At 33.3% G+C, this 22,318-nt stretch overlaps 2 protein-coding genes across 2 annotated transcripts; one reads left to right on the top strand and one right to left on the bottom strand.

The window, feature by feature from the left end:
* Positions 1-10,772: 10,772 nt before the first annotated feature.
* LOC9299225 (indole-3-pyruvate monooxygenase YUCCA2) lies at positions 10,773-13,405 on the bottom strand. Its single transcript, XM_002863103.2, has 4 exons — positions 12,153-13,405; positions 11,630-11,878; positions 11,420-11,542; positions 10,773-11,293 (listed from the first exon to the last, which is right to left on the bottom strand). Exons 1-4 carry the CDS (start codon positions 12,828-12,830, stop codon positions 11,096-11,098), a joined length of 1,248 nt encoding a protein of 415 aa, XP_002863149.1. The 5' UTR covers positions 12,831-13,405; the 3' UTR covers positions 10,773-11,095.
* Positions 13,406-15,381: 1,976 nt separating this feature from the next.
* On the top strand, positions 15,382-17,514 carry LOC110227280. Its single transcript, XM_021021027.1, has 2 exons — positions 15,382-16,910; positions 17,273-17,514. The coding sequence occupies exons 1-2, from the start codon at positions 15,698-15,700 to the stop codon at positions 17,305-17,307; spliced, it is 1,248 nt and encodes a 415-aa protein (XP_020876686.1). The 5' UTR covers positions 15,382-15,697; the 3' UTR covers positions 17,308-17,514.
* Positions 17,515-22,318: the final 4,804 nt, after the last annotated feature.

The raw sequence follows: 22,318 nt of genomic DNA, 5'->3' as shown, positions 1-22,318 counted from the left end.
CCACGCATCTAGTCCTATTGATTCTATAATCACAGGGACATCTCCCATCTTGATATTGTGATTTAACAATTTATTCTCCAGAATAGACTCCCCTTCTGCGTAAAGTCTTGGAGGGTAATCCCTTGGTTGTTCTTCAGAAATAACTTTAGCCATCTGATAAACCATAAATCAGCCGTAAGCATACAGTAACTCAGTCACAACATAAAACAAACTCAACCACAGTTGAGCAGATAAACCATAACTCAGTCGTAAGCATAGAGTAACTCAGCCACAACGTAAAACAAACTCAGCCACACCATAAAACAAACTCAGCCATAGATGCATTGATAAATCATAAATCAGTCTAAAGCAAACAATAACTCAGCCATGGAATCGAATAGATATAACAAATTAGCCACCATATGAAAATCAACGTTGGCGAAAATCAGCTGTAATAAGCGTCGATAAAAACCCTTAATTTCTTCACGATAGTTTTCGGAAAACGGTTTCAATCACGGAAATCACTCGCTCTTGAACTTAGATGCGAGAAAAATGTCGGAAAATCCAAAATAAAGATTCGACACATACGTTAAACAAGTTGAGTTGAGACGAAATGGTCCCGACTTGAGGTGAGGCGACGAAGTAAAAGGTCCCGACTTGAGTAGAGACGAAATGCGACGGAGAGAACGAGAGAGTTAAGAGTTTCGGCCGGAATTAGGGTTTCTTAGTCTTAGTCGGAATCGTGTTTCCGTCGGAGAAAGGAAAAGTTTTTTACAGTTTTTTTTTTTCGGGGATGAACAGTGACAGAGAGGGAAATCGAAAAGGTTCTCTTAATGACGTTAATGACGTGGCTTTAATTTGTTTTTCTTTTAATGATGTGGATTAACATAATTTTCGTTAATCATTTCTTAAATAAAAATGGATTAAAAATGTCTTTATAAAAAAAAACTAATCAAGGGTGTTAATTGTAATTACACAAAGACGCTAAACATATGAGTAATTTTTTAAAAATGTATGATATTCTAGTAATATTCGAACTTTTGGTTAACATCTGAGTAAATATTTCATAAAACTATAATCCAAGTTGATATTCTTAGCTAAAGTTGCAAAAGATTCTTTTCATATTGGTCAAGAGAATATATCAAATAGGTTCTTTCTTTATATATATACTGATCCCGATTTGATTGTTCCATTATAATCATGTTGTTGAATATACTTCGATTATGTCCCAAATTGTTTTGTCGAAAATATGAATGGTTTTGTTGGGGGTGCGAAAACACATTTAAGGCCATGATTGTTCCTCTCTCTCTCTCTCACTCTCTTCAAATGTGGCATGTACTAATCCAATCAAAATAATACTGAAACCAATAAGAGTTTTCTTTTTTCTTTAAATAAGTTAATTTTAAACCGACATTCAATTTAATTTCGCGGTATATAAAATGTAGAAACTAGAAAGACATGTTTATTATTTAAAACGTATATAGTGCGAAAAAAATGGGATCAATAGTGGACATCTCGAGATGTATATTTTGCCAGCTTAGATCAAACATTTTGATTTTTACATCAATGTAGATTAGCATTTCCTAAAAGTTAAAGATGAAATGTATATGCTACATTTTTAAACCTAAAGTCCACTTAGATCTAGCAAAATATGAGGGAGAGAAAGAGAGAAAAAAAAAAAAAGCTGGCCCTAAGATCTTGGAATCCTTTTGACATGCATGTGGTGATTAATGATTCTATCTAATCATTGAAGCAGTCAAGTGGCAAATGGCGTGGCCCATCTCCTGCTTCGTCAATGAGTAAATTAAACCTAGCAGCAAGAAAAATCTATTAAGATTTGTTCCCACAATAGATGTTTATTATGTGTTTCTATATCTCGTGATTTCATCAAATACCATAGATTCTTTTGCAAAAAGTCTTCTATAGGTTGAATCAAAAGGTAAAGTATATTCATGATCTCTCCTTTTCTTATTGGGATCTCATTTCTGATACAATATATCATGACGGTTGATGACTAAATTCAGAAAATTTTGGTGTCACCAACTTACGTGAATATGCTCAAATGTATGGTGAAAATAGTTAGCACGATCATGTTTTCTCTATCTCACATAAGCAACATGTTTCAAGATTCTAGAGATCAGTCGGACCAATGGTTGTTAAAGATTGTGTCTTTCTTACACGAAGGGGACGTGACATTGTGTTGGCAAAAAGTGAACATATATTCTAAGCAAGCGTGCCATGAATAGTGCTTCTTATGTGTGTGCTCTTTTTTCACTCGTATGTATTAAAGCGCATGCATTTTCCTAAAGCAAATAAAGTGTCTCTCTTTTTCTTACACATGTTAACTTCTTCATGATACTGATCGGGTCCAAGATCTATCATACATCTAATATGCCGATCTTTGGTTTCTTATATATGGGAATACGATTAGTTTCGTAAAAGTTATTAAAATGCACTTTTGGGATGAATGTGGCCTGGTTCTTAAGTGAGGGGTTTCTTCCTTTTATAGTTAAATCTAAGTCATATTTTTGGAAGTAATTTTACCAACTATGTACGTCTACATTGAACTGTTAGGCAATTATTACAAATCAAAAAGAAAAATAATGAATACATAATTAACTCATTGTGTTTTAGTAATTGAATGGTTCATTCTAAAATTTGAGAGATTAATTAGGGTTTGAGTCTTTCCACTTTAATTTTAATCTGGTTCACGATTTTGAATACTTTAAATGGCAAATGTTATTAAAAATCAAAATGATAGTTTACATTCATGTTGATATGATATAACTCATATAAGTATTATTAAACGATGGTCTTTGCCCTAAAGAAACAATGAACGAAAATCCCATTACTACATGATTAGAAAAGAAAAAAAAAAGTCTGTCCAAAACAAAATCCTAATATGTTGGACATCCAACTATATATAAATCCGAACGAACTAGGTTCAGCTAATTATCTCCACTTTCATGTATATAATTTGGAAAACCTTTATTACTCTGAGTCCATGCATGTTAAGGCCAATTACTATCAGCTTTAGGTAGCAGTAGCAACACAAATAAAGCATGATAAAAACAATTGGGATAGATGTGCCATAAATTAAAGATCTCTATATTAGAATAAAAATGTGTATAAAATCGGTTAGATAAGTAAATATAGTAAGTGGAGATGTGTCTTTAGTCAAGTGGTTAAGTCCATTTGACTCCGTCTTCCCCACCGGAGTTCGACTCCACTAAGTCGCGTTACCCGGGTGGTAGAGATTGGCTATGGATCGGGCCTTGTCGATCCAAAGTTGTCAAAAAAAAAAAAAAAAAAGTAAATATAGTAAGTCTGTTTTTATTTTATTTCGTCTATCATCATGTATAAAGCTTCTTTCGCTTGCATTTTTATATGAAAAAAAACAACAGAAAAATGAAATCTTAGAAAAGATAATTTTTAAAATATGTACTTTTATGAGATTGCATGCCGACTCCCTAACTTGGTAACCAGAAGAATAACAAATAAGAATTGGTGTTTCTAAAATAGTTGTTTTAAGAGGATCGGCCCACTAGAAGTCTAGAACTAAATAAAAACTGTAATCTGTTTGGAAATGAGTTAAATGGGGAGGCTTTGGCACACATATACAATTGTTTACACACGTAGAAAACTAGGCTCACAAAATCATAATTGAATTGTTTGCTTGAGCTTCTCGATAGATTTGTTTGTATGTGCATCTATATGTATATATGAAACATCTATTTATAACTAACCGGACGGCCTAATAACCGAGACAAATTTGGAAATGGACCACGAACAATAAAAGCTGTTAAAATGTATTAAAGATTAAATCTAAAAAACAAAAGAATAGTAAACATAATGCGAATGGTCCATATGCATGTGAGGCGGTACGGACTAGGGATGCCATGCAAGCCATAACACAACCCCTAAACATGCACCACCCTTCTCTCTGGACCATTTTAAACCTCTCTCTTTCATTCTTTTACTCTGCGTTATTTTATGCATTTTCTCTTATAACAAAACCTATCCAATGACAATAGTCCCTTAACATTTTCATTGACTCCGACGTTGAGTCAATTTTTTCTCTCTTTTTTTATTTGAGTCAGCATTATTTTATGCCGACGAAACTATTAGTCTTTTATTGATGACTTAATCCCTTGTTAAATGGTTGATCTAGGGAGTCGTTTAACCTTTTTTTTATTTGATGATGATTTAACCTATTTTGAACATTAATAAGTTTCACCGAAGATTATCAAAGTCTTACATTAATATATATGAGCTATGATTGGTATTATTCAGTATTCTAAGATACAATTGTATATACGATGTACAAAGAGAATTATCCTAGTCTTGACACCAGAACATCTTGTTTTTTTGGTTTAATATATATAAAGAAACGCCGGAACATCTAGTTTCCAAGGGCCATCAACATGACAGAATATCTCATTACCCTATGTGATACGGCAGAGATTTACATTTTTCCGATGTTTCAACATGACATAACATCTTTTGTTGTTTTATACCCCATTCAGTAAAACAAATTTTCGAACGAGGAAATCCATGACATAACTAATAATTCAATGTTATTGCTAATTTGAAACTACTATTTATTGTTTTGTATTTAGATATACTAGGATTCAGGATCTCCGCGATGTCGCGAGGAAAAATATTTCAAAAATCGTTTAAAGAAATATCAAACAAAAAATTATAATAAATTGTAACAATTGTAACAATTTTTGAAATTTTTTTTAATAATAAATCAATATATATATATATATATATATATATATTTACTCGGATTGCAACTTTCTCAAAAAATATAACGTAAAATATATTTTTTAGTTTAAAAACAATAAACGAAATGTTGAGATATACCTAAAGTTGCAACGGTTCGTCAAGTTCGTCAAATAAACTAAAAAATTACAGCGGTTCATAAAGCAAAACCAAAAGTTGTAATCATTCGTCAAATAAATCAAATGTTTCAACGGTTCAATTAAACGATTACAATCTCATTTAAATATATTTTGTTGATTAAAAATTACAAATTAAAAATAATAATTTATGAAAAGGTATACCGAGAGACGCGGCGTAGATAATTAAATGTTATAGCGATTTATAAAATAAATCAAAGGTTAAAACTGTTCATGAAATAAACTAAATATATAAACAAAAGGTTGTAATTTTTCGTTAAATAAACTAAATATTACAATGACTCGAATAAGCGGTTGCAACTGTTTATAAGGAGTTAAAATAAAAAGACACAACCATAAAAAACATTTGGATTACAATTTTCTAAAAACACATAATCGTAAAATTTATATTTTAGTTTTAAAAAAAGTTAACGAAAATTACTAATAAAAGACACAACCGTTCACAAGTGAAAAATGCATTTATTAGATTTATTTTTCTAGTATTACTATGAATATTGTTCTTCTGTCTTTTTAATATAAATATATGGTTATGTATGCACATATTAATTGGTAACTTCATCTATTTATTTTAATTTTAATTGTATCGTCTCGTATAAAATTATGCGCATACGTCTATGCGTTATATAACGGTATGTTGTTGTCCAAATATTGCATATCGTATTTTAAAACATTTTTTGTTTACTAATTGCCAATTAATAATTAATATTTAGATAAATATTTAGGTATAACATGTCCTATGATTAAGCCATTATCATAAGTTCATAACATCATATGAACATAACTAATTAATAATTATATAGCTTGTAGTGTATTTCTATTCGTAACCGCCGACCTCATATTGATGTGAATGTTAAAATCTCGTAAAACAATGGTAATCGGATGAGATTTACTTAGAACAAGGGATCAAGTTAAGGTGATCCATGCACTTCATGCAATAAAATAATACTGGTTAGAATATATGCAAGTTGACGTCACAAAAAAAAAAAAGACATGAAACTTGCCAGAATAAAAATAGTGTCAACCAAAAAGGAAAATAAAAACATTCCGATATATTCTTATTCGTATATACAACAAAAAGAACAAAAGGAGCAATCAAGACGAGAGCAACGTTTAGAAGAGGAGTTAATGCGACTAGATACATTTTGGCGTATTATGTGATTTTATGGGCCACCCTTTTATTTTAATTTTTACTACTTTATTGATTATTTATTTAAACCAAATAGATAATGGAAATTTTGCCAAATGTACCACAATTTTAGAAAATCCTAGCAAATGTACCACATTGCAAATCAATTTAGCATCCATATCACTTTTAGTATTTGTGTGGTAGAGGTTGGACGATTTTACCCTTCTGCCTGTGTCAGGAATGTGTCAAGGGAAGGAGCTACAGTCAGACGCTTGTTGGGAAACAGGGAGCGACTGCATTAAATAGATGTCTCCAGATCTTGTCCCCGATTGAAAATTCTCTGTTGCGTCTAGATCTTGTCCCCGATTTCATCAGCTTGCTCTATTATCATGAATCCCAGATGATATGGTTTTACCAGCCTGCAGAGATCTGGATTTACTCAGTGACAACATCTCTTAATTATCCATCGCAGATGATGTAGTTTTACCAGCTAGCTCTCTAGATTAACTCGGGGACAACTTGATCTTTATTTTATTCTGCCAGAGAGCCGAAGACGAAGATCTGGATTTACTCGGGGACAACTTTGTTTTACCAGCCAGAGGGAAGAAAACGGTTACCAATGCGCCAGAAGAGAGAAAAAGGACGGCATAAATTTCGGAAGGTCACATCAATCGCAGTTCCTTATCTCACCAATTGGAGGGTAAAATGGTCATTTTACAAACACAATGTGGTATGAATGATAATTAGGATTCAAATGTGGTAGAAGTGATAACTTTTGTGGAAAAAGTGGTATCCAATCTAATTTTCCCATAGATAATTGTGTATACAAATTTTTTACCTAAGAAGATGAAAAGCTACAAACTTCAGTTACTTGTCTAAAAAGAACGTAGCTACTAATGTTGGAGCTCGAACAATTTAGAAGGAAGCCATACACAGTATCGTGCCGTGAAGTAGGGCTGGGCAAAATATTCGTTAGATTCGCTTCGATCCGTTATTCGGTTCGATTTGATTCGAAAAATCTGGATATCCGTAGTTTTACGAGGCAAATCAAATACTAAAAATTATTATTCGTTAAAAGCGGAGCAAATAACAAATACTAAAATTTAAACAAGCGGATATCCGCTCCGATCCGATATACATGAACATATGTATATATGTATATAGATAATTACAGATATATATTTATAATCTTACTATTTTTATATGTAAGTTTTATAATTTTATGTTCATCAAATTAATTATTTAACTATTATTTTTAACAATTAAGAAGAAATATTTTTTTCAATGAAATATAACTTATTTTGGATTATTTTTAGATTATTATAATTTTTATAATTGATTTTTTGAAATATACTGAACAAATCGAATATCCGGTAAATAGCTCAGATTTTAACGGATATCCGGACAGCCGGATATTCGGTTATTTATGAAGCAAATACGAATCAGAAAACCAATTATTTTGACAGAACAAATCGAATCACAAATACTATCAAAATCCCAGATATCCGCTTCGTGCCCACCCCTACCGCGAAGTGATTACATTTTGTTACTGTTTACGAAAAACTACGGTTCATGTATGCATTATGCAATTCTGTTTTTGCGGAAAACTCAAAAATTTGGGAAAATAACATACATGTTAATTTTACCAGCCAATACAGTTATATTATAAAAATTATTTTAACCACTCAAATTGCTAAAAAAATAATCAAACTTTGACATTTTTTATTGTTAAATAAAAATACTTTTTTCTTTTAATATTTATTATACCCAAATACACTTATTCTGGTTTCCGTTTAATATTTCTTCAACCCCCATGGTTTTACATAAACTACACTGTGTTCACTTAATATCGTTTACTTTACAGTAACTGCACTTATTTTATACATTTTTCTCGTTATAAAGTCATCATATAAATATATATACACAATAACATTCTAATAATATATAAACGCGAATTTCGAAATGGTTTCACTTGAGCTTAACCTTTTCCACATGATTAATAGCTTCTGAATTCTTAGGATCTAGATAATGTGATATTTGCGATATTTCCTACTTGCTGTACATATTTCGGCAGTTTAAGAATGTAATACACAATTCCGCAACTATTTTCTTTGTACTATAGTTTGCTAAATAGCATATTGATATTCCTCAACCAAAGGATAAAGCGGTGGAAATCCATCAAATGGCGATCTCATCTTATGATTGTAGTGATAACCTAGGAACATAACATGCATTAATAGGGAAAAAAAAACATAGTTACTTGAAGCATCCTAGTTCGATATTAACTTAGGATCTAAATTTTATATTAGGGTTCTTGAGTTTCTAACCAAAAATCAAGTTGAATATGTGTTTCTACTTTATATACTACTCTAAATCCCAACATATTTTACTAGGTGAAATTTCTAGTGGCTGTGATCTTGTTGCATGAGACTACTATATATTATGTTTTCTACATGCTTCTGTATATTTCATTAAAATATCCAACTATCAGAAATTTGTCAATCCTAACATCAATCCCTTTGAATCTAGACATCTATAGCTCTTTCGTTTTTGCGATTTTCTTCATTTACATATTTGTACATTTGTAGAAATTCTGTTTGTCCATGCTATAATCATTCTATTAAAATTATTGTTATCCGTTACACAAAAAGTCTAATGTCAAAAAAAATATTAAATGCTTAGAGGTGACATATTATTTTGTTGAATATAAGATGTTTAAGAGTTATATTCGATTAGTCTAAGTTGACACTCAAAAGAATTAGAGATAAGAACAAGCTAGAAAATTGAAGAAAACCTGCGAAAAAAATTCACTTCAAATCTCTAACGTGAGAATGACTTCAAGTTGAGTTTACATTCACAACAAGAAGCTTAAATACATTAGACCCCATCCAAAGATAGCTGTGGCTGGAAATGCATGGACTATAAAATTGTGGTCCAGTCGAGTGATTTAGATATTCTTTAAATTTTTGGATGTATTATGTACATTTACTTTGATTGCAAGTCAAATTAAATCCAATGAACAAAATGAATGCATTACATATACTAGAAAGATCATCTAGCTATTTAAGCCGTTTAACATGTCTTTCACGTATAGTCACACTATCTAGTTACATATTAATGTGTTATATGAAAAAGACTAATGGTGTTAATACCTTTATTTTCTTGTATCAACAACATATATTATACGAGTTAAAATACATGCTTGAATACGTACAGTAACACACTAGTACACTAGATTAGATGTGCTCCCGGTCTAATACGATTGAATTGTTAAAATAAATTTATTTGATAATTAACTAAATGAACAAAAAAGAGTGCAAATGTTACGATCCACATACTTCAAGTAATATATATTGAATTAATCAATAGAAATAAAAATTATCACTTAGTTACAGAAATTTAGATTTCTTGTACCAAAATCATTTATCGTCTTGATACAATTTATATAATGTATTTCATATTTTAATGTTGTGACTAAATTCTTCTTGTTGATAGATTTTGTCATATGGTATCGACTCTATCTCCGGAGTAAAATACTTATGGCTTCTTCTTCGATATAGTTAAGCTTTATTTCGTTTGTTTTTTTGTGTTAAGTTGAGTTGATCTTAAAGAAAAGTGATATGAAAGTATTGGGGCATGTTTCGTATAGATTATTGTATCACAAATCATTCTTATATGACAAATATATGTAGATTATATATTATATGATGCGTATCGCATTCGCATATCAACACAACTTTTGTATATATACATGTGCTTTTACATTTTATTTTTTGGTTGGTTATTAACATAAATAAATAAGTTCTTAACAAAAGAAAATATTTTCTCAAATCTGATATTGTGCAAATCGGGTTAAACACTTAAACTAATGATGAAAATCCACATTTTTGTTCATATAGCGGAGTCTCTAATGATGTAACGATCACTAGCAGAATAACAAAACAAAAATTGAAAACAAAATTTGGCACATGTCAATAATTCGTGTAAGTAGGATAATTTATTATATTTATTATTTTAAATAAAGTAATTGTTGGTCCATATTCAACCATAAAATAAGTGTTGGTCCATAGCGAAGGGCCCAATCGAATCTTCGGCAAATAAGGAAAGGAAAGCATGCATTTCTTTCATATATGTACTCATCTTTTTCAGCTTTTCTTTCCAAAGCTATGTTTCAAATCAATTTGATGTACAGTTTCTCGATCTTAGCTTAATTCTTTCTATCCCTCAAATAGATTTTATGAACTCATGCATAGCCAAATCAACATTTACCTCAAAACAAATATATTTTCACTATTACTTATTTCACTGATATTTAAACAAGTTTATGTAACTAAATTTATAGTACCTAATTTCAAAAACCAATAACGTTATATAAAATAGTGTGGATGGAATTACATGATATTTAAATATAAAAAAAATACAGCGCAATAAAATACTCCTTTTATTTACCCAAAAAAATATGTGCAAAATGCCACAATATGGTTATTTAGTGCTATTTCTATAAATTAGAACAATTTATATCAACAATATATGTATTATATATATTTAATAAAAATGTAAAGCAAAAAACTTAAAATATAAATTATGTATGTGAGAGCTCCCCACCTCCACAACATCACCACCACCACCCACTAACATTAATCACATGAACTTTAAAACATGCACTGATGCACAATAAGATAAAGCTGAATTCCTAATCTAAAGACTCAACCAAACTCCTCCTCTGTCCTCCATTCAACTAATTAAGCAAAAGGAGTATTTGAATTAAGGCTTTCATTACTTCAACTTCAACTACCATATTTAATATTTATCCAATTTACAAAAAAAGAAAGAAAGCAAAACGTACATAAAACCAAATAAATATATACAAAGGTGGACCATGATCTAATATTTCCTTCCTAAAAATCCAAAAATCTTTGACCTAACATTGATCTAACCCTGCTTTCTAACTCCCATATGTCACAATTAAAGAGTTAGGAAGTACCTTACATAAATGCATCACTACTAACTCTCTACTTTTGAAAACCCAATCCAAACTTTGCCAAATCGAAACCCGAATCTCAGGTTAACAATGTTGAGGACGAGCCAAGGGTAAGAAATTTCGTTGAACTTCAATATCCTCAGCGATCTTTTTGGCATCAATGGCTGCACCAAGTAATCCAAGCTTTGTGAAACCGACTGCATACAATCCGCTTTCGCCTTTCCAACCGTTGGGAAAGGGTTTATACGGAAATCCATCTTTCTCACAAAACATGTTCATTCCCTAAAAAAACATTGAAGTCAAACCAAGTAAATTCAACTATTGAAACGTAAAATGGGTTGTGATGTGTCAATATCAAGGAATTAAGAATAATGAAGATGTAGACGCATCATCGCTCATGGTACACACCTTTAGCCACATGGGTACGTTGCTTTTGTAACCCGTAGCGAGTATAATCGCGTCGAAGTTATCTACTCTCCCATCAACAAACTCTGCCGAATGATGCATTACTCGTTTTAACTCCGGATACACCTAAAAGTCAAGAAAAGATATATTCAATATCCCATAATCTCACGGTTTTGTAATCTAGATTGTATTAAAAAAACATAATTAATGAACCTTGATGTGTCCACTTCGGATTTTGGCCAGAGTACCAACGTCCAAAACAGGAGTCTTTCCGCACTTGATCTTGCGTTCAAGAGGGCCAAGTTTTGGTCGAACTAACCCTAACCGATCCGTGTCACCAAGAACCAACCGAGACATACGTAACAAGAACCGGTCGACCACTTGCACTGGAAACCATTTTAGCAGGCTCGTGGATATCCCGAAAGTCGATATACCTAGCATTTCTTGAGGTAATACGTGCACCTATAGTATTAGCCAAAAAATAAATTAGCCTAAATTTTAATTACCCATACAATTACAAGAGATCTGAATCAATATAATCACATGCGTACTTTCTTGGAAAGTGAAAAGAATAAAAGAGTAAACACTTTGTTACTTGATCAAATAGTGATCAATATTGTTAGTGTTAAACCCTAAAGAGTACCAAATTACGTAGAGCATGAAAATGCAAGAACTATACTAAACATCTAATATTATTCTTGCATACATTAAAGAGAAGAGCTTTGTTTATCCTCACCGAGTCACGAACCACAAGAGAAGGATGAGCATTGAAGTTGTAAAGATCTAAGCAAACTTCCATCCCGGAGTTTCCACATCCCACGACCAAAACCTTCTTCTCACTAAACATTTCACCACTCTTATATGAGCTTGTGTGGAGGATTGGTCCACCAAAATCCGCTATTCCATCAATCTCCGGCATCACCTCCTCGGCATTCTCCCCGGTGGCCACAACAAGCCACCGTGATAAATACTCCATTGTCTCATCTTTCTTTCCTACGGTAGTCCTCACCCTCCATAACCCACGCTGCCTATCAAACTTTGCCTCCTCCACGGTCTGGTTAAAAACGGGCTTTAGGTCAAAATGTTCCGCGTAGGACTCAAGATATTGGACAAACTGTTGCTTTGTAGGGTAAGTAGGGTAGCTTGAAGGAAAAGGCATCAAGGGAAGCTCACAGAAATGTTTAGGTAGATGAAGTCGGAGACGATCATATGTTTTGAGCTGCCATAGTGAAGCTATGCAAGTGGAACGTTCTAGAATCAAACTAGGGATGTCTCTCGACTTCAAACATGCCGCTGTGGCCAGTCCCGACGGTCCGGAACCGACAATGATTGGTCCGGGAATCATTAAGAACCTAGTTTCCTCCACGTACGGATCATGGACTCTCTTGCCTAACGTTTCTGTTACAAACTCCATAGAAGAGAGAGAGGAGAAAAAAGAGAGAAAGAGATCTGAAGATATGCAAGAAGTGAAGTAGGAGACTGATATCAGATTAGGTTTTTAAACCCATGTGGTAAAAAAAAATTATACTCTCTTTTGTGACTCATGGATAATTATGTCCCGAGAATAAGGGTGAAAAGAGAGAATGAGTTTCATTGATCTTATCTACAAAAAGAATTAAGAAGAATATAAACCAAATAGATAAGAAGAAATTAAGATCGGATATTCCCTATAGATCAGGGTAAATCTAAGGATGAAATATTATTTTTTTAAACTCAAAAGATTTTGTAGTATTTTTTATAAGAAAATCTCTCAAGAATTGAGATTTCTAACAGGGATTTCGGATTTTGAAGAAGAGGTTTTGCGGTTCTGAAACAAACACTTGGGGGGAGAGAAGCAACTCTTTATAAGAGTTAAGAAAAAAAAAAAGATGAGATGGCGATGGACACATGACATAATTGGGGAGAGATATATGTCTATTTGTAATACGTGTATATATAGGTGGATAGGTAGTGGGCATGGGTATGTTATGTTTAATTCTATTTAATTACGATACTTTATATCGATTATATTATCGGCTATTGCCTATTGGGATTTGATAACGAACCATTAACTAAACGATTATACTTTTCTTTCCTTTTTAGGTATAAAAATATCTCACCTTTTATATATATATATATATATATATATTGTTTTGCAGTATTATCAAAAGATACCAAATTTAGTCAACCGATTGATACAAAAGGCCCAGGTTAGAAAATATTTTAAAGCAATAAACCCACCAAAGAACCCAACTTGAAGAAGAAAAAAAAGATTTCATAAAATCCTCGGTGTATAAAAGACAAAGTTTCAACGTAACTAGTTGAGTGCATTAGTGTAAATGGTTAATCCAAGAATTAGCTAATTGTGAAGTAAATGGTTAGATGAAAATCTTAGTGGGTCGCGAGAAAAGCAATGATTTAATTATTAGGGATAATATTATCCCACATTGGAAAGAACAAAGGATCTTGACTAGTATATAAGATATATGGGCTTCTCCACCCAATTGGTTTTAAATTAGAAGCCCATATTCTAATATTAATTAGTTGGATATATAGTACTATGCTAGTTTGGAATGGAAGTTAATTAGGACGGATCAAAGTAAGGTATGAGGATCAAAAGAAACAAATCTGGAAAACGAATATCCTCAGCATCACCACAATGAGGAAACACCCACAACAAAGTATTGTGAGACATGATGGAAAACATGAAACTAAAAGTGTTTTCGTGTGCCCCCACAAAGTTTGGAGAATCTTTTGCCATCGATAGATTTTGCATTTCTCGAGTGTCGTCCATATAATCAAAGCTGCAATTAATATGTTCTACAGCTCCTTCAAAGTTACATTTCCACTGGTGCGCATTTAAAGTTGTAACGTCCAATTGTAAACTCCAAGAGTGGTCAATACTTTTGTTTCTCCTTTTATAACCTTTTTATCAATTATTTTTTGCTAATAAAGATAAACCGGTAAAAATATAACTATACCAAAATTCAACCATTTAAAGTTTTTTTTTTTTGTTTTCTTTTTGGTTTTACGTCCAAAGAAAAGTTGGTAAAGTTTTTGTTAAACCCGAGTTCTTTTTTTTTTTTGATCAACAAATCTGAGTTCTAGTTTGAAACTAACAAACCTTAAGGCAAAAAGGACATTTGTATATTACAAACAAAATGACCATTGAACTTACATTTTAACGGATTTATGAATGGTCAAGGAACATATGTAAAACTCTATTTCTGCCCTTATTTTTCATTAAATATCATGAGTGACGATAGTACACATCATGTGATATGAACTATAACCTATCATTGATCATATTGAAAAGAGAATATATATGTTATCACTGTGCAGTCAACTTGGTGTACTATGATTCCCATCTCTTACCACTCATCTCACAATGTGTTACTGTGATCAATTCAACTTTTGCTTGTATCGCATATCATGGTCATAGTGTATAGTAATTAGTACATTACGATACTATTCAATTCCTTCGATAATAACTTACCAAATATATATATGCGTAGGTTACATAAGATTCTTTGCGATCATTAGTTATATATATTCTTTTGGCTTCTGCATTTTCCTATTGGTGCAACTCTTACCTTGGTAGAAGCAAAAATAACACCAACGACTATATTAATTGTATGTAATCGATTATTTATTAATTTACTAGTTAATCATTTTTACATCATGTTTCTATAATATATAATATTACGATTATAATTTTGTTTGGTTACTTAATTTTAAAATATAGTATGTATATTTTTCGTTGGCGAACTTTAAATGTTTGCCCCTAGCATATACAAACTTTTGAAATCTATAGCCGCAAAGCACACGAACGTCGTGATCTACATGGACTATGATTAATTATATGAAAACTATTTATGTTTACCTGTATGATACTATATAGGCCCATACTCTTGTAAGAAAATTGTCTATTATATAGTCGAAACATTGGAACTATTACACTACATGAGGATTTACAGAACATGATACATAAAACAGAGCACTTAACAGTGATATTAACAGTGTTACTTGTATATAACGGAATTGATAGTTAGACGTTAAACATACATGTAAATGCCTATATATACTGTTGTACAGATCAACATTATCTAAAATGAGAATATCAGAAAGTTTATTAAACTCTAATATGGTATCAGAGCAATAAATCGTTCTCATTCAAAAAGTTGTTGTGTTTTCCGGGAAAATCAACATTTTCCGGGAAAATTTTTCTTTCTTCTTCGATTTCTTCTTAGGCGATTTCATTTCAGCTTGTCGTGTTCATCTTTCTTCGTTCCGATCATTGTTATGGCGAAGAAAGGAACCAAGCAGCTCAGGAATCGACCTTCTCCTCAGGATTCTGGTGATGAATCACCGATTGTTACTCGATCTTCTCATGTTGAGAAATCAGCTCCAGGATCTTCGTTGAATATGTTACCGGCGAACTCAGATTCGATTGATAGCCATCATAATCCATTTTACCTCCATTCTAGCGATCATCCCGGTATGTCTATTGTTTCTGAAACTCTCACTGGTGATAATTACAACTCCTGGATTGTTACTATGCGAACTAGTCTAGAGGCTAAGAATAAGATCAGTTTTGTGGATGGATCTCTACCTAGACCATCGGAATCTGATCCTCTATATAAGATCTGGACTAGATGTAATTCAATGGTCAAAGCTTGGATCCTAAATGTTGTTTCAAAGCAAATCTATGCTAGTATACTCTATTTTCAAGATGCAGCAGGAATTTGGGAGGATTTACAGAGACGTTATCATAAGAGTAATCTCCCTCAGATCTATAATTTGGAGCAAGAGATAAGTTCTCTTCGTCAAGGTGCTATGTCTCTCTCTGAGTATTACACCAAGAAGATCACTCTTTGGGAACGCCTTGCTTGTACTAAGAATCTAATGGAAAATGGTGGATGTCGTTGTTCTCAAGTGTTGAAACTGTTGGAAGATCATGAAACAACTCGTATCACTCAGTTTCTTATGGGTCTCAATGATGATTTTGCTAATATCAGAGGTCAGATCTTGAACATGAAGCCTCGACCTAGTCTCTCTGATATGTACAATATGCTTGAATCTGATGAGTCTCAACGACAACGTACCATTACTAATCCCAATCCTTCTGCGTTTCAAGTTAAAGCTCAGATTGGCAATTCTCAACAACATGTTTTCCAAAAGAATCGTGCTATGTGCACTCATTGTGGAATGTCTGGTCACACTGCTGACAAGTGCTATAAGGTCATTGGTTATCCTGTTGGTTGGAAACCAAAGAGCCAACGCACAAACTCAAACCAACGTTTCATACCTGCTTCTACCAACTTAGCTATCACTGATTCTGTCTCAGATATTGACAAAGGTGTTGCTCTCTCTAATGATCAAATTCAACATTTGGTTTCTTACCTGAGTTCGAAGTTGCAGCCTCAGCATTCAACAGCTACACATGCTACTATAACTGAGATTCCTGCAGAAGCTTCAACCTCAGGAGTCAAGCCTACTATATGTCAATTCACTGGTATCTCTCTTCCATCCATTTTTTGTTCCATGACAAGTGAGAATGACTCATATTATTATTCCTTATCTGCTAAGGTTGATAACATGGATACTTGGGTTATTGATACTGGTGCTACTCACCATGTCACTTATAATAAGGATCTCTTTTAACAGATGATTCCTATTCTTGACACTACAGTGAAGCTTCCTAATGGTATTGGTGTGAGAATTGATGGTTTGGGAACTATTAAACTCAATGAAAACATTATTCTCACTAATGTTTTGTTCATTCCTCAATTTAAGTTCCATTTGCTCAGTGTGAGTTCATTGACAACTCAGATTTCTTGTGGTTTGTGGTTTGATTCTCATGGTTGTGAAATTCAGGATCTTACACGGGGATTGATCATTGGCAAGGGTAGTTTGCACAACAAGCTCTATTTCTTGGACCTGCAATATCATCCATCAGAACAAATTCCACTGACTGTTTGTGCTACCATCACAGTTTCTTCACACTTATGGCATCAAAGACTGGGTCACCCATCATATCAAAAGCTACAATCTCTTTCTGGTTTATTGTCTGTATCAGTTTCTAAGGCTTTAACTCCAGAGGAGAATCATTGTAAGATTTGTCATCTTGCAAAACAAAGGAAGTTACCTTTTGTATCTCGGAATAATAAGGTTAATAAAGCTTTTGATTTGATTCATATTGACACCTGGGGTCCCTTTGCTGTTACTTCTCATGATGGTTTTCGCTATTTTCTGACAATTGTTGATGATTACACAAGAGCTACATGGATTTATCTTCTCAGAAATAAGTCAGAGGCAACTACAGTATTACCTGGTTTTGTTTCAATGATTGAAACACAGTTTAATACAAAGATAAAGGGAGTTCGTTCTGATAATGCTCCAGAGTTTAACTTTACTCAATTTTACAAAGAAAAGGGGATTCTTGCATATCATTCTTGTCCAGAGACTCCTCAACAAAACTCAGTGATTGAACGGAAGCATCAGCATCTTCTTAATGTCGCCAGAGCACTTATGTTTCAGTCACACCTTCCTCTTGAATATTGGAATGAATGTGTATTGACAGCAGCTTTTCTCATCAATAGACTTCCTACTGAGCATCTCTCTAATAAATCACCTTTTGAGCTATTGATGCAGACTCCTGCAGATTATAGTGCTTTGAAGAGTTTTGGATGTTTGGCTTATGCTTCTACTTCTTCCCATCAACAGCACAAATTTGCTCCAAGGGCTAGAGCATGTGTCTTTATAGGCTATCCTACTGGTTTAAAGGGCTATAAACTATTGGATATAGAAACACATGCAGTTTTCATATCAAGGCATGTTGTTTTTCATGAAGAGTTATTCCCTTTGGTCAGTGGAGATATGTCTCAGCAAATTCAGAAACTGTTTCCTATTGTGACAGAGATTGTGCATGATTTAGTAGTAGGAGATTCTGCTATCATCACAGAGTCACATAAGGATTCAGAGCAACATAGTGATATCATTGGTAGTTCTGCAGTAGGAGATTCTGCGTCTATCAAAGGTTCACTTGAGCAAGAGCAACATAGTGACAGAGTTGGTAGCTCTGCAGTAGGAGATTCTGCACCTATTAACAAATCACTTGAGCTCAACCTGGATTCCAAGTCTCAGCGAGTGATCGTTAGTGATTCTTCAGTAGGAGATTCTGAGAACACTACAAACATTCCTGAGCTGGATCCACTGAATACAATGACTGAAGAAGATTCACTCATTGTTAATGCTGATAATAATGATGACAGTGGGGTAGATATGGTTATTGATCTCACAAGAAAATCAAAGCCACCTGCTTATTTGCAGGATTACCACTGTTACTTCATGAGTTGTGATATTCCTTATCCACTCTGCAATTATTTGTCTTATGACAGGATTTCAGGTCCTTATTTATTCTTTCTCACGGTGATCACTAGAGAATTTGAGCCTGCTACATACAATGAGGCCAAGAAACATCTAGTTTGGATTAATGCCATGGGAGAAGAAACAAATGCCTTGGAATCAACAAATACTTGGTCCATTTGCTCTCTTCCTGCAGCCAAGCATGTTATTGGATGCAAATGGGTTTATAAAGTCAAATATCATTCAGATGGTACCTTTGAAAGACACAAGGCTCGACTCGTTGCTAAAGGCTATACACAAAAGGAAGGATTGGATTATGTTGACACATATGCACCTGTTGCTAAACTCACTTCGGTGAAAACCTTGTTAGCTCTTGCTGCTAAACTAGGCTGGTCCTTATCACAGTTGGATATTTCTAATGCTTTCTTAAATGGTGATCTAAAAGAGGAGATCTATATGCACTTACCTCCTGGATATGTTCCTAAGCAAGGTGAAACATTGCCTCCTAATGCGGTTTGTAAACTCAACAAGTCTTTATATGGCTTAAAACAAGCCTCTCGTCAGTGGTATATGAAATTTGCAGAGACACTGCAACATCTTGGTTTTGGAAAACATCATTCAGATTATACTCTTTTCACCAAAGTGACAGGTTCTGCTTTTCTCATGGTCTTGGTTTATGTCGATGATATTATAATATCAAGCAATGATGATGATGTTGCAGCAACTCTCAAGTCACAATTGCAGTCTTTTTTCAAACTTCGTGATCTTGGACCTGCTCAATACTTCCTAGGCCTTGAAATTGCTCGGTCTTCTTCAGGTATCTCACTATGCCAACGCAAGTATGCTCTTGAATTGTTAGATTCAGCTGGATTACTTGCTTCTAAGCCATCATCTATACCTATGGAGCCAAATCAACCTCTGGATAAGGATGTTGGAGAGCTTATTGATAATCCGGAATCATACAGAAGTATTATGGGAAAATTGATCTATTTGACCATTACAAGGCCAGATATTTGTTTTGATGTGGGCAAGCTAGCTCAGTTTACTGCTTCTCCTCGGAAACCTCACTATACAGCGGTTCACAAACTTCTTCGTTACATCAAGGGTACAGTGGGACAAGGACTTTTCTACTCATCAGATCCTAACATGGAATTGACAGCGTTTGCTGATTCTGATTTCAGTACATGTAATGATTCTCGCCGATCAGTCTCTGGTTACTGTGTGTTCCTTGGTGATTCTCTTATCTCGTGCAAATCTAAGAAGCAAGATATTGTGTCTCGTTCTTCTGCGGAGGCTGAGTACAGAGCAATGGCTCTTGCAGTTTGTGAGATTGTTTGGCTTCGCAGTTTACTAGAAGATTTACGTGTTCCAGTTCAGACTCCTACTGTTCTATACTGCGATAATCAGGCAGCTATACACATTGGTAACAACCATGTGTTTCATGAACGTACGAAACATATCGGCAGGGATTGTCACACTGTTCGTGACCGTGTGACAGAAGGAACACTCAAATTAAGTCATGTTCGCAGTGAATGTCAGATTGCAGATATTCTTACCAAACCGCTTTATCCTGGCATCTTTCGCAGTTTACGGAGTAAGCTTGGCATTTCCAATTTATTCATGCCAGCTTAAGGGGGGATATTACACTACATGAGGATTTACAGAGCATGATACATAAAACAGAGCACTTAACAGTGATATTAACAGTGTTACTTGTATATAACGGAATTGATAGTTAGACGTTAAACATACATGTAAATGCCTATATATACTGTTGTACAGATCAACATTATCTAAAATGAGAATATCAGAAAGTTTATTAAACTCTAATAGGAACCTAATGGTAGAAGAGTGTTGAATTTGAGGCATCAAGGATAGGGAGATCTTGCCGAATTTGGGTGATCTTCAAGTGAATTCCTTCCGGAGGTAGAAGAGTATTGAATGTTGTATTACCTCTTTACTGAAATAATAACCCATTTTTCGGTCTTATCATCACAAAATAAAAATACGAACTTTAGTAGTCCACCTTCTTGCTAATAAAAGTTATCACTTTCGAATCGGATTTTTTTTGAGAAAATATCGAGAGAGAATAGGAATAAGTACTACATGACTACTTCTACAATTTTAGCTGCCCATCTTTCGCTTTCTCCTCCATGCAATGTAATAGTTACACTTCACACATATTACCCGTGAGATTTGATGGACCCTTCATCAACCCGATTTTGATGTGAGTTATGTGACTTCACAATTCCAACTTCCCAATGAAAAGCATATAATTTTGTCGAATAAATATCACATTCAAAAAAAAAAAAAAAACTGCGATACAAAAGATCCTCAATGTCAACTTAATCACCCATTCTATCTACTAATTACTTTCAAAATATATATCTAGCAATTAAAATTTGATTATGCTAATTTTCTTCTTTAAAGACGATTCCATAATTTTCTACTCAAAACATGATCTAATTATTTTCCATATTACATGTGACTTTGAATTTCCACGCCAGCAAGAGTAATTCCCTCCAAAAACATGACTAAGATGTTTCACCAATTCTGATTTTGTAAAGGTTCATCAATCAGTGCGAGTATCAGAGTATGTAAATTTTCCGCCGAAAAACAGTATTTTCATACTTTGTCACCATAAAATTCTATTATTTCCCAAAAAACTGACTCCAATTTTTATTTTTCGAATACACAAGTTCAAAACATCGTTTTTGGCTAGAAAATTGAGAGAATAATTTTTTTTTGGGAAAGTTGCATAATCAGTAGGTTGTGCGGCGATGCATTTCAAAGTAGTTGAAATAAGATGTTACATAACATAACTCTTCCAAAACTGTGGCCACTATCGTTGAAAAAATTGATAGAAGAATTCGGCAAGACTCTTATCTCGATTGTTTGCCCATTCCTAGCTCATTTCACTTCATAGTTGATTTTCTCTAATCTCATCTTGGCTTTTTGAATTATTTTGGCCAAAGAATGAATGTCCTAACCTCTAGAGCTTTTGTAATTAACTCGCTCCCTTTTTTGGTAATATAAATTTACACTAAATCAAATTCCTTTTTTGTATATCCATGAATTCGGCAAAAAAAAATATATTGCATCATTTTTACAAAAATTGCAAAACCATGGTCTTGCAATCACGTTTATTCCATGATATATTGATATTATATATATATATATATATATATATATATATACTCACGTTTTTTTCTCTCACAATTAAAGTTAATTAATGAAAAGTACAGAATAATAACAAAGATAATACAACTAGTGTATACATATATTAGTACCCATTTTTTTCAACTTGCTTCCAAAGCGTTTTAATATTAAGAACATATATAGTAATCACATCACGCAAAAATATGTCATCATTCATGATATTAACCAGTCGCATCGCTACCAAAAATCACATCTCTGACATACTCGAATTACTATCAAACTTGAATTATATTGCCATTTGGGACCTAAGATTCAGAGGACCATCTTTCCCAATTACATTTATTAATGGTCCAAAGAGGTCCATATGAGTAATCCAAAATACCGCATGTCCAACCA

This window comes from Arabidopsis lyrata, assembly GCF_000004255.2.
Source record: "Arabidopsis lyrata subsp. lyrata unplaced genomic scaffold ARALYscaffold_9, whole genome shotgun sequence".
In the NCBI taxonomy this organism is placed as follows: domain Eukaryota; kingdom Viridiplantae; phylum Streptophyta; class Magnoliopsida; order Brassicales; family Brassicaceae; genus Arabidopsis; species Arabidopsis lyrata.
Note: the sequence above shows the minus strand (reverse complement) of the source record. Positions and strands in the feature narration are given on the sequence as shown.